The 13,924-nt window shown below is 32.8% G+C and overlaps 1 protein-coding gene across 2 annotated transcripts; it reads left to right on the top strand.

Annotated features, from left to right (window-relative positions):
* The first annotated feature begins 213 nt into the window (after positions 1-213).
* Positions 214-9,011, top strand: LOC117111595 (glutamate receptor 1-like). 2 transcript variants are annotated; one of them, XM_033254544.1, is made up of 10 exons: positions 214-515; positions 3,507-3,674; positions 4,145-4,402; positions 4,867-5,045; positions 5,217-5,270; positions 5,469-5,906; positions 6,026-6,157; positions 6,341-6,604; positions 6,719-7,783; positions 8,710-9,011. In XM_033254544.1, exons 1-10 carry the CDS (start codon positions 437-439, stop codon positions 8,779-8,781), a joined length of 2,709 nt encoding a protein of 902 aa, XP_033110435.1. In that variant the 5' UTR covers positions 214-436; the 3' UTR covers positions 8,782-9,011. The 2 variants fall into 2 exon arrangements, with proteins under 2 accessions (XP_033110435.1, XP_033110440.1); XM_033254549.1 differs by having other exon boundaries at positions 215-515; positions 8,569-9,011.
* Positions 9,012-13,924: the final 4,913 nt, after the last annotated feature.

Below are 13,924 nucleotides of genomic sequence, written 5' to 3' on the forward strand. Positions count from 1 at the left end.
AACCAGGGTAAATATAGCGTTAATAATAGGTTAATAATTACGATATTCAAACGAAGCAAAAACGGTTTAGAATGACTACTTAACTGTTGCGCATGATCAGCTGGGAAAAATGCCAAGTCTGGACATACACATTGCTCATAAAGGTTTGGAACACCCCTATGAAAAAAGTTACATCGTCCTGTACTGAAGAACTTGTATGAATATTCAAATATTGACTCTCCGCTTGGCTCTGCTTTTCTGATTGTATGGTGCCAGCCTATCTGAAGCTACTGCGATAGAAAAGCCGAGTAATACGTCGCATTTTGGCGTTTGGAAAAACTGGAAAATAAAAAATATATATTTTATTGTAGATCGATTCTACACGTTTTGTTATATAGTATAAGGCAGAACAGATAAGAAGAAACTGTGCTAGAAGGGAGAGGAAGGGTGAAAAATAATGGCAGAGCGGTGGATTTCAGCTGTTGTGTTAGTGGCGTTATATGTTGGACAATGCTTCGCCAATCAAGTAAGCATAGGTGAGTACAATGGCATATCGTTTTAGTATCATGCCTAATTTTTACTCAAAGAAATTTAAAGCAGGTTCTATATTTATGAGCTAATTTGGCGGTTAGATTTATCATTATAAAATTATCCAAAAATTTGGTATCTGTTTATACGAGAATACTTCATGTTTATAATGACGAATTTTATGGTCAGGGTTTACCTTACGATGAAAACATCAAACTAATTATGATTAGACTCGCTTATTATGAACGAAATATAAATTAAAAATTCTCATTTTATCATTTGATATCTTGAGGTCTATATCTACCAATTGATTAAAACTTGCCGGCGCCATCTTTAAAGAAGAACGGTTCGCATTCCAATTTTGCCAACAATGGTTCCACCATTCATATTAATATGCAAATTTATGAATACATTTACTTCAGGAAAAAAAAAACACAATGTTATGGCGGTATCATTACCGCTTGTAAGCTGAGATATGATAGCTACCGACTGTGATTTTCATATGTGCCCACAAGCAACCATCATTTGATCATGGAGGAATAAACTTATTCCTCCATGGTGATTGGAGATACTGTTATTCCGATTCCACTGTCCCGCTGTGTTTGTCATAACGTATGACGTACCATCGAGCGAATGGCGAACTTTCATAACACTTTAAAAATTCCATGATGATATGAAGATATTACACATTAACAATATACCTAGCCATACTAAAAGATGGATGCATTATTATGATTGTAAAATAATTGTACAGGTAACCTGTAGAATTATTAATAATTGGAATAAACTTACTAATTGAGTTAGTAAACAAACATTCAGGCTTTTTTATCAATCCTGAAAGAGCCATTTTTAAAGGAGCATGCAAAACAAACTGAAAGGAAAATCTCATAAACCTAGTGAGCCTATCTTTGTATTGAGTTAAAAAAAACACTTATATCTGTCTCTTATACACATCTAGATGATATATATATGTATGTATATATATATGTATGTATATATATGTATGTATGTATATATATGTATGTATGTATATATATGTATGTATATATTATATATGTATATGTATATATGCATATATATGTATATAACATATATACATATATGTATGTATATATATATAATTATATAATTATATATACAGTAGTTGCTTCTTGAATCGAAAAACCAAAACATCCCTCGATCTCTTGGCCTAGTTTTAAAACTCAAAACCACCTATCAGCTGCTTAATAAATGGGTATGTTGAAACTGACCTATAAACCTGGAATATCTATAGCAAAGTGTGACATTGAGTAATAATTATTCGATAGGGATACACATGGAAATCAGTGCAACAGCTTATAATCTTGAAATTTCTCACGAAGGTAAATCTGTAAAATGTTTAAAAGGTGCTATAGAAGAAAATAATTGAAACGAAATTCTTAATTAAATGTAAGTAAGTTGTATTCAGCACCATCAAATCTGTCCACGATTCTATATGCTCAGTTTAAAACAAAAATATATTCAAAAGAAAATTGCAGTAGTTATTTGTTTGTTTCTATTTGTTTAAAAATATTTTTTATGTATTAATAATAATATATTGATATAACTATATTTAAATAATATCGTGTCTGATAATGTATTTTGTTAAACTTGGGTTTACAAGGTTGCAATACTTAAGCGAAATCTTATTTGTTTAAAGACTATTTTAGCCTAATAGTTCGGTTGTATCTCAGTGTTAACAGCTTCGGACGTTTATTAATGATTTTAACTATTATAGATTTATGTTTATTTTAAATTACTCAATTGTAAAATTTGTGTGGCATTATACATAATTCATCGTCTTCGAACGCATCAAATTAAAAAAAAAAAGAAATGTTATGTAGAAACTATGTTTTTCTTGCCATTGCCAACTGTGCTCCATTCAATACACCCAGCATCAAGCCCGAAACCATTTTCAAGACGGAGTTTATATCGAAGACGGTCCCCTATCGATTATTAACGAACCTTTACTCTGTCCATAAATACATCGATACCGGTATCTAATCGGTAAATAATTTTACAGGAATAGAATGGCCCTATGACAATTTACCAGTAATGAAAAGTTTCAGTAATATCTTCAGTATAGTATTTAATACAGTTGAAAACAATAAACAAACCCTGTAGGGTAAAAGACTATGCAACAATTAGCTGGAAAAAATATCATTCAATGATTGTAAGTGTCACTAATTTGATAAATTATGTTCTTATATTCTCAATGAAAAACGATTCTATTGTCTTGCCTCAAACATCATACCTTACAAAACAAGTAATCTATTGAAAAAAATACTCATGTAGGCCTATGTATGTTTACAGTAGTACGGTACTTTTGAATTTCTTATGAAAATATATTATAGGTAAGGCGAGACTTTGTTTATATCTTAGCAAACTTACTTTTTTTAAAATATATCGTCAAAGGAGGGCCGAAAAAAAAATGAAAACTAAATTTCATTTTATCATTTAGCAAAATGATTTTGCCAAAACCATTTAGGCGAAGGGGAAAATAAAAATAAAATGTTATTTATAAATTAAATAGTTGTAGTAAATGCGATGGATAAATGCCTTATATTTGTATAATTAAGGAAGAAATATATATATATATATATATAGGCCTAGTGTATCTCACTTTTGGAGATTTCAGGGGAGCGATGGCATAATAAAAATAAATATAAAAATTTATAAAATTTCAATTTTATCATGACGGAGGGCACACTAACTGGCTAAAAATAAAAGTTTATTTATATTCAAAATCACCATTTTTGGCGGTCGGAGGTTTCGCCAAATTAGGTATAAAAATTATTGGATAAGAAGTTAGTGATTTTCTTGTTGCTGTTATTTAAACTCAACAGTATTGCCCTTTGGGTTTTATATAATAAGTAATAAAAAAAAGAATAAAAAAGCAAGAATTATATCAACAATAATAGTTGTATCCTACAACGACATGATTCACTTTACCTAATAGTAAGTATTTTTGTTATAAATAGGGGCTATGTTTGGCGAGGAAACAGGCGATGGAGACCGTTACAAGAACATTATACGAGATGCTATTCAATCTATTAACCAGAACTCCAGTTATTTAACCGATACGCATCTTGCTACCATTAGTGAACTTAAACTTACTACGGAATATACATATTCTGCTATCCAAGACAGTAAGTCCAAGCCATTCATTTGGCCTATTTTTTTATATTATTAATAGGATTAATAACATAAATATTTTTATTATCGTAGTCAATATGATCAACCACTAACGTCATAACAATCATTCGTATTGGCATTAAATATTTTCATCATTTTATTTGTATTAGGCATATATTGGTTATTATTGTTAAGATAATTATGATTAATATCATCATTCATCATCATCCATCATCTTTTTAATCCACTAAAATGGCACATCCAGCATAATACAAAGCCAAGACTCATCAAAAAAGAAGTTGGGTAATTTATTTATTATTTTATATAATTGTTATATGATTAATAATATATTAGTTTATAACGAGGCACTGTTTATTATGTTGTCCTATTACTGTTCAAATAAGTGCCAATATTAAACTATTATGTGCCAACAATAACTCCTCTATTGGCTATCTATTAACATTTGTTACATATTTTTATACAGTTTGTAATACCATGGTACGTGAACGGCGTCTATCGGCCATGATCGTACCAGAGGATATCTGTAAAACTTGTCGTGATGTTGCCGGTGTTGCAAGCCACGCCTCGATGCCCATATTTGGTCTTGATCAGGGCTCGTTAAACTCTGGTTCCCTAGCTTTTAAGATGTACCCTGCTCCAGAGGATATGGGTGTGTTTCTGATCGAGATACTGGACTACTTCAAATGGCGGGACTTCATCGTGATGTATGATTATGAAGAAAGTGAGTGAACATATTTTGATAAGATTTCAATTTAAATAATTTGAGTAGTTGTATATCTGAACTTATAGGCCTATGCGTTTTTATTCAGTCAAAATATTACACATTATGACGATAAATACGGCGACGATGGAGACGTGGCGGCAATGAGAGATGATGATAAATTACACCGACGCCGATAAATTACACCGACGCCGATAAAGACGCGATGTGTCAGTGAAGAGGTGATGATGACGATTAAGGTTACGATGAAGATGATGATGACGAAGATGATGATAATGATGATAGTGAAGATGATGATGATGATGATGAAGTGAAGTGAAGTGAAGATGATGATAAGGTGATGATGACTGAAGTGATGATGAAGAAGTAGATAATGATTAAAAAAAACAAACAAAAACAATGACAATACTGACGGTAATAAAAGAATACTGTGATATCTTTTGATAATTTAAACTGTCTTTCAGTTTTCCGAAATTTGGAGCCAGTTGTCAGTGCCGGCAATAGGTACGACTGGAATGTGACGTCACGTCAGCTTACAGAAGACAACTTTCCAGTGCTTGCTGAGCAGTTGAAGGAAGGACGGGTGAAGAACATCCTCCTATACACGCAGGACGAGACAACCACCTATAAAATTCTAAGAGAGGTAATCTAGCCATGCGTGGCGCAAATAAAATAAAATAAAAGTGATATTCAGTGTTTAATTGCAACCTGATTACGTTATGTTTCAGTAATGTAGACGGAAAAAAGGCCAATGAATTGAAATTCTGGGCTTCCGTAAAATTGACACTCTAACACAGTTTTTATCTCGTTATAGGCTATGGAACTTGGTGTTCTGAGTAGCGGTTACCATTGGGTCCTCGCTAACGTCGTAAGTATATCATGTTTAAAATAGTCGTCACCGTTGACGTGAGTTCAGCTCTTGGTAAAGCAGCAGACCAGTTGATTTACATGCCCATGAAGTAGTGCACGTGATTTTCAGTGGGAATACTCTTGATCAAAATGCTACATGATGCTCATATTTTCTTCGCGTACATTACCGTACATAACTGTAGGGTTCTCTTTGCAGGGCGTCTTCATCGATCGAACATTTTTGGAAGAGATCAGTTTAAGTCAGGTTTACCTAACGAGATTCGCTTTGAACTACACCCAAGAGCTGAACTATGCAGTACCAACGACAATCAACGTTCCACTTCGCGATTGGCCATTCAGAGAGAAGTTAGCGTTCGATGCCGTCATCGCCATTGGTCACGGCATCCGCCGTTACAGGGAAAGAGTTCATCTACAGGATCCTTCAATACTCGAAAGAGATATTCTCCCCGGAGACAGTATCATGGAGGAATGCCCCTCGGATAAAACTCCTCCAGTACCAAGCCCACTGTACCAGGATATGCAGTACTTCAACTTCGAAGGTCTGTCAGGAAATGTTGCATTCGGTGAAAACGGCAATCGAGTCAACTACTCTATTATGATCATCAGTGGCCAAGGGGAGACCATTGAACAAGTGGTGAGAAACGGTCCTAAATTGGCTCTCTTCTGCGCTTGTATGTTATGTTTACGTTTGCTATCATTTACCTACACTAATTTATGTTATAGAATTTGTTGTTAAACTTGTTTCCTATTTAGAGAGGCGAATGGGCACAGAACATAGAATTCTGGGAAGAAAGATGGAGAAGCCAGTGGAGAAGTAACTCAAGAATGAGTGTAGATGCTTACAGACAGGCCTCAGAGAGAATCCTCAAGATCGTATCCATAGAGGTACTACCTTCAACATATATGCATTAATAATTACCGTACCGCTTTAATTTAGTTAATCTTTCTTATTTCTGTATGGACATCGTTGATGCAACTGATATTGAATATAGTTGGTACCTTAAAACTGCCCAGTAGGGTTTTGTATACATGTTATAAGTTATAATGCTTCTTTTTAAATGTTTTAAGGAACCACCATTCCTACGTCTTACCCAATATGACATCAATGATGACGACAGGCCAGATATCGTCGATACTCCCAATCAGAATCAAAATGCTTACGGAAACGATCGTTTCGAGGGCTATATTATGGACTTGCTCGCAGAAATCAAAAAGGTTATTCCTGCGGATAAATTCGACTATGAAGTTGATTTGGTATCGGACAACAAGTACGGTTCAAGAAATCTATTCAGCAATGAATGGACTGGAATGATCGGAGAAATAATCCGAGGGGTACGTATGTTAATAGTTTTAGTTCTATCATTATTAGTTAGTTGTCATCTAGAGGTACTATTTGGGAATTACTTTGAGGACAGCAACTGTATGTGTAAACGTTATGTCTTACAGAGAGCGGATATTGCAGCAGGACCATTGACTATTACAGAGGATCGTGACAGCTTTGTAGATTTCTCCATTCCATTTATGCGTAGCGGTATACAAATCCTCATCAAACACCCGAGTTACGTACACGAATATCCGTTTAGCATGATGTATCCGTTTGGCGTTGAAGTCTGGTTCATCAACGCAATGGCAATGTTCCTTTTTAGCCTCTTTATGTTCCTCATCAATCGAAAAAATCCTGCAGAGTGGAGAGCTCTTGCCGAGAACGGAGATGTCTACGAAGAAAACGCTGACAATTTCAGCTTCCGTAACTCCACCTGGTTTTCTGTGAGTTCAATGTTTCTTCAAAGCTATGACGCGTCTCCGAGATCTCAAGCAGGTCGGGTTCTCACTGGGTTTTGGTGGATGTTTTGTTTGATCATGATCTTCTTGTACGGATTGAATGTCAGTCCATATATGACGGCAGCAAAGAAGGCGGCTTTCATCAGGACAGCCAAAGATCTTCTAGAGCAGATTGAAGTCAATTATGGTTGTGTTAAGGAAGGTTCCACCTATGACTTCTTCAAGAACTCCACCGATCCAGATTATCAGCGTATCTGGGGGTACATTTCAACAGCATATCCGGATCCCTTGGTTGATTTCGTCAGTGACGGTGTCCGTCGCGTGAGAGAGAGTAACGGTGAATACGCATTGCTTGCCGAGTCTGCAATCTTGAAGTACGAGGCTTATCGTAAACCATGCGATCTTCTTATTACCGACGGATTTATCACCAGAAGTATGTATGGTTTCGCAGTCCAGGCCGGGTCACCGCTTCGTGATCAGTTGTCGTATGCTATCGAAAAGCTCTTCGAAGATGGAACAATGGACAAACTGGAGGATAGATGGTTTGGTTACACGTCAGACTGTGAAAAGGAGACGCTATGGGAGAGACAAGGCCTATATTCACTGACAGCCGTAGATCTACAGGGAGTCTACTATCTGATGTTGATTGGTATTGGGTGTGCTCTCTTTGTGTATTTCATTGAGCTGTTAGCATTTATGCTGGTTCCACCAACAGATAGGAGGGGGCAGGTGAGTCATCAAATAATTCAATCAGAAGACACTATTGAGCCAGAAACTCAAGCAAAATGGCTTTGAAACTTTTACTTTACATTGTTTATAAATGTAAAATGTTTCTATAAAGTTATTGAAAATTACATTACAGTGAATTATTTTATATATTTTATTGTTATAAGTATGCATGTAATAATGCTTATATTTTATGTAGTTATATATTAGTCTTATATATACTGTATTATGTAACAATTCATATTTTTTTTTATTTAGTATTATTCAGCTCTTTCGTGTATTATAACTGTTCATCTTTTTTCCAATATCTAACTATTATTATTTAGCCCTTTCGCTTGGTATTATGGTCGCTGTGTTTGTCATTTCATTCCTTCATTCGTATACACTTGCTTTCCCTTTCATTATAGTAAATTCATTTCTCTAAAAATGTTTCATTCAAATATTAGACTATCAACAAATATTTGAATAAAGCGATTCAGAGATTTGAAATTCCTGCTTTTTGGTGGTAGATTTTATTACCTGCTTGTTTGGTATTTTTTATTTGCTAATGAGCGGCTGTATTAAAATGGTATATTTAAAATTTAATCAAAAATATATTTATCAGATGGAGAAATGTTCATCAGTAAAGGTATTTTCTCGTGAATTTAGCATGAAATTTAATTCAAAGTGGCCGAATGAATGAATGAATGTAAGGACATTTTTACATCCAACAAACATCTGGCGAAAGGGCTGCAGTTTCATGAAACTGACGGAAGCCGGTGTTGATTTTTGTTCTTTCATTTCTTTAGGGCTACTAAATACCAAAGTTTATCACAGTCGCATTCTCCCTCCGTTCGAAGTCTTCTGTTGTACTCTTTCTGTCTTTGGTTGTGGCTTGAGGAACTATTCTTTTTCACTGGTGTCGAGGTTGTGTCATTTAAATGTTTCAGGTTTCAAGACAGAACTACCATGACAACGACTATTACCTGCCAGACGCATCAAGGGGACAAACGTTTGCCTGATTCAACGCATGCGTAGTACATTCCAGCTTTCCAAAGATTTTAACTTTTGTAACTTTTATTAAATATAATATGACGGGAAGTGCTAACGATCTTAAATGGTATTGTAGGCCTAGTCTATAGATAGACTTATGCTTAAATTCAGTTGATTGCGTAATATGTTTCACTATGAAGTTAATAACCAATATCTTATGTAGCTCGCCTATACTGCACTATACACATAAAACCATACGTCTATATATAATATATGGAATATATATACAATATATATATATATATATACAATATATATATACAGTATATATATATATATGTATATATACATACTGTTTATATATATATATATATTATTCTAAACAAAACGGTTATTTCATTTTAACACATGTAGAGATTATGTTATTACTGTCTCTTATACACATCTAGATGTGTATAAGAGACAGTATATATATATATGAAATAATTATGAAGGCATATGTGGTATATCAAATATAGAACACTGCATGCATGGTGTCGTAGTCATGGTAACATAACATAATGCATGATTAGTACTAATTTTGCATCTTATTAACAAGAAAATAATTTTTATAACTTCCTGTATAGACCTATCCTGGAAAATCATAACTAAACAAAGGCAGTTCAATATAAAATAATGTTCCCATTCTCAAACACGTTAGTAAAGGCAGAATTTGACTTGTATGTATAGTATGCCTACATTTGGGTGTTTAATAAGCGAATACTGATTTACCCGAATGTAGAATTAATCACTAGTATATTCTAAGTGTCTTGTGTAAATATTAGTTCCTATAAATATTTTTCAAGAACATAATTATTAGGTTCATAGGTTAGATATTTTACTCAGTTTAGTCATGTGGTAATATTAGATATTACGCAATTGGAGACAAATAAAATCTATATAAATAAATTGAACCAAAATCATAGAAAAAGTACTTGTAATAAAGCATCAAGTGTTTTTTTAAAATAAATAATTAGGAAAATAATGCTGATGCCATATTTGTAACAAAAATGTGTTTGTTGCTGAGATACAGTCCGAATGTTGTAGATTTTTATTTTGTTTAGTATTAAACAGTATCTAGGCCTGTATTTTTTCAAGGTTTGCTGTTGTAAATTTTAATCTTTTTAATAAACGGACACATTTTTACAGTGAATACAATTGGCTGTCTTTGTGCGAACACTAACATTTCTTACCGATTATAACATAATCGACTTATAATGAACCTTTCCTTTCCGGATTGTCAATGAAAAATTAATAACTGACTAATCAAATACGCGCTTCACACCCCAGATGTGTATAAGAGACAGGTTGTACTCTTTCTCACACATATAGTCCCGCAAACGTGTATGCGTATGTTTACGCTGTAGTTTTTGGAGAACTTAGCAACAATTACAATGGGCGGAATTCTTAAACGGAAAGGTTCATTATTGATACAATACAATAATAGTACAGAGCACTCAACTTTGTATTACGTCAATGGTGATACGCTAGGGTCTAGGCTATATTCTGGTACTTGTTGCCTCACTACATTAACGCCAGGCTCCATAGGAAAAAAAAAACAAAAAAACTTGTAGGCCTACAACTGATTTTTCTAAAACACACAAAGGGCGATTGATAAAAAAAGAAAAAATAAACTCGGGAACGGTTGATGAGATACATACATACACGATTTTATAGAATATTGAAAACTGGGGAAGGGGAGTATCCACCCGTTTCCACCTCTTTCTTCCCCCCCCCCCCCCCCCCCCCCCCCCCTCCCCACAGTTTTTAAATAATTAAAATCTGTATCTCATTAACCGTATCCGAGGCTTTTGTCTGAGAAAAAAAAAAAAAAGTTGTGTAAGATATCCAAAACAGTTTTCCTCCGGAGCCTGCCTTTATCCAACAAAACCATGAATAGTATATACCGTTTTTCATCATAATGCGGTTATTGAGAACAATATTCGTCTTACTTAAACACCACACTGCCACTCGCCGGACGGAAACCCACGACCAGCTATGCCGAGCTTCTCTCTACCGGCTTAAGGGTTCCGCTTCGCCGCCCTTTAGCCGGCGAAGAAAGCCCGCCACAGAATATTCGGCGCATTATATTGGTTCGAATTGGCATAATTTTTTTTTCTCAAGTATTTGGGAACGTACTGAGTATTCGGTACAATAACACCAAGCTATTAACGACGACGACGTTGATGATGATAATAAGTATGGTGATGATTTAATGACGAACTTAAGCACAGTGTATATTCGGAAATGGATTTGGATTTTTTTTTTAAATTTCTTGCAGACGTAATTCTATGGTCCATTATCAACCATTACTTTCTCCATGATTTTGGTTGATAAAATTGATACAGTACTGTAATTAAAATCCAGGAAGATTTATTTATTTTTAGATACAAGATACAAACAATTTTATTTGTTCTCAAATAAAAACATACATTTGTTTGTACAGCTTTTAAAATATACAAAAAAAAAAAAAAAAAAAAAACCATTAACATTTAAAAAAGACAAAATTTAAAATTGCAAAGGACCCAGTGAACCATAAACAACAAAACCAATTGAAAACAGTAAATATAACCATGTAAAAATTAACATTAAAACTTAAAATTTGGTATCAAAAGGGTGGATAAAATTTGATATATGAAGTTTAAAATAAAAAATTATTTTTGCATAAGAAGTGACATTTTGAAACATCACACAAGTATATATGGAATTTAGGACTTGATGCTTAGCCCCTTGGTTCACACAACACAAAAATACAGCAAACTAACAACAGATACCAATATTTTACATAAAAGTTAAACATGTAGTGCAGGTATTATATAGGCAGGCTTCTAGGGCCATCTTCTTATATATAAAGGAACCAATACAATCTCTGTATTTTGTATCTGAAACGTATTATTGATAGGTTTATAAGGTGTGGATGATGATGATGATGATGATGATGATGATGATGATGATGATGATGATAATAATAATAATAATAATAATAATAATAATATTAATAAATAATAATATTAATAATAATATTAATATTAATATTAATATTAATATTAATATTAATATTAATATTAATATTAATATTAATATTAATATTAATATTAATAATAATAATAATAATAATAATAATAATAATAATTCTTTATTCACGGACTCAATTAAGAGAAATTAAAAGTTGTTTTTCAGCAAGTTCTTATCCTTACTAAAATACTTAAATCTAATAAAAACACATTAAAACGTATTAGAGTTAAAGCATCTTAGAAATACATAGGCCTACTTGTAACTAACAATAATAAACACTGTCGTGCTAAAGGTAAAATTCAATTAAAACTATAATATATACATATAGAATTAAAAAAAAAACAACATAAATACAGGTAAACATAAATACTGGTAAAACTATAAATTACAATTTAATTAGAATTAAAAAAAACATTATAAATACTGGTAAAACATCAAAAACAAATGAATTGGTCCATAAGGCTTTATAGTAGGCTAAAGCCTATTAATTATTCATTTCTTCATAGAAAGATAGACTCATATATGTACAAAGGTTATGGTACTGTCACTGCCATGTTTACTCTAGAGCTAAACTGAATTTTAAGAGAGTATTAATATCAATGGATGGAAAAGCCCTAATTGAAATATACTAAGCCTATTTTAATAAGTAAGTTATTTGCAGTGCTTATTCCTTGCATATATTTATATATAAGTCATAATCATAATAAAACTATATTAAGATGGAAGTTCGTTGAAAGATTTTATTTATATTTAATTTTAAGTATTCCACCCAATGGCAGGATTGCGAAAGTACCGAGGGGGCGGGGGGGATTCCTTCATGCTTTGAAAAAGTAGTAGGCCTACCTTTAAAAGTGTATTATTAATGAAAAATCAAATAAAAATGTACAGCTTTCAAAACAGATAATTAAACTCTGGGATCACAGGAATTGCACAGTTATCAATAACAATCAAAGAGACGAACCAAAGGAGTAAAATACTTTCTCGAGCATTTATTATAATGTTCAATTTGTTTGTTCATTGCGATATGCATATCATCCCTTTGGTCCCATAAGGCGGGAAATGGGTAACCGCCAGTTGCATAATCAAGCGTACCGGTATTTTACCGTGCGTGGGGCTATATAATCATCTCGTCAAGTGGGTAAATATAATTGAAATGAATCCGGGCGATTATTATTCAACATTGACAATAGATGGAGAGAGCTACGATGTGAGTCATCTATTGAACTAATGAGTGAAAAATCAACAAACCTAAGAAAAAGATCGGACAGCTGACTTCAGATTGGTTGGTACTCCGCATCTATGATCGCTACCTGCTGTGTCCTATTCATGTCACCAGCCAGCTGTAGATGGATACAAGTGAAAGTTGAAATAACAAATAACAATCATATTCAACCATGATGAAGATTTTGATTTTAAACACGATTTAAAATGTTTAAATATCAAAGAAAGCCTATATAGCGTATTGACTAAATTTAATAACAATATTTATTATTATTATTATTATTATTATTATTATTATTATTATTATTATTATTATTATTATCATTATTACTATTATTATTATTATCAGCATTATTGTTATTATTAGTTTTAATAATTTGCATATATATATATATATATATATATATATATATATATATATAGTATATATAGATATACAGAATACAATATATATTTAGGCCTATATATAGAGTATTTATTTATGACCTACACTAACCTGAGAACGTAATATTTTATCAATAATTTGGGAATAAAAAATACCAATACAGAAGTAGCATATTTTGTTAGATGGACACAACGATAAACTTATATATGACGTTACAACGATTTTAATATTTTGTACTTTGAAAATTCCGTTTAACAACAAACAATTTTTACAACGTGTGAAATTCTTTATAATTTATTGGATTGTTAAATACTAGTCATCGATGATATATGTTATGATATCACAGATAGTCATCGTGACGTATTCCCTATAGCCTGTTTTATTCAGGTAAATTTTATCGGATTCTATAACACAACACAGCAGCACACAAAAATACAATACATACCCGTAAACAAAATGATGCAGTCTTAAGCTGTTAAATTAATGAATAATGCATGAGAACAGCCGCAGCG

Source organism: Anneissia japonica, unplaced genomic scaffold (genome assembly GCF_011630105.1).
Source record: "Anneissia japonica isolate Jap-2015-1 unplaced genomic scaffold, ASM1163010v1 scaffold351_len699533_cov169, whole genome shotgun sequence".
Classification (NCBI taxonomy): Eukaryota; Metazoa; Echinodermata; class Crinoidea; order Comatulida; family Comatulidae; genus Anneissia; species Anneissia japonica.

Excerpts from the sequence above, each read along its gene's own strand:
- LOC117111595 (XM_033254544.1), top strand. The coding sequence starts at position 437 with ATGGCAGAGCGGTGGATTTCAGCTGTTGTGTTAGTGGCGTTATATGTT. Across the intron at positions 5,046-5,216 it reads CCTATAAAATTCTAAGAGAG|GCTATGGAACTTGGTGTTCT; the intron begins GTAATCTAGCCA and ends ATCTCGTTATAG. Across the intron at positions 5,907-6,025 it reads GGGAGACCATTGAACAAGTG|AGAGGCGAATGGGCACAGAA; the intron begins GTGAGAAACGGT and ends TTTCCTATTTAG.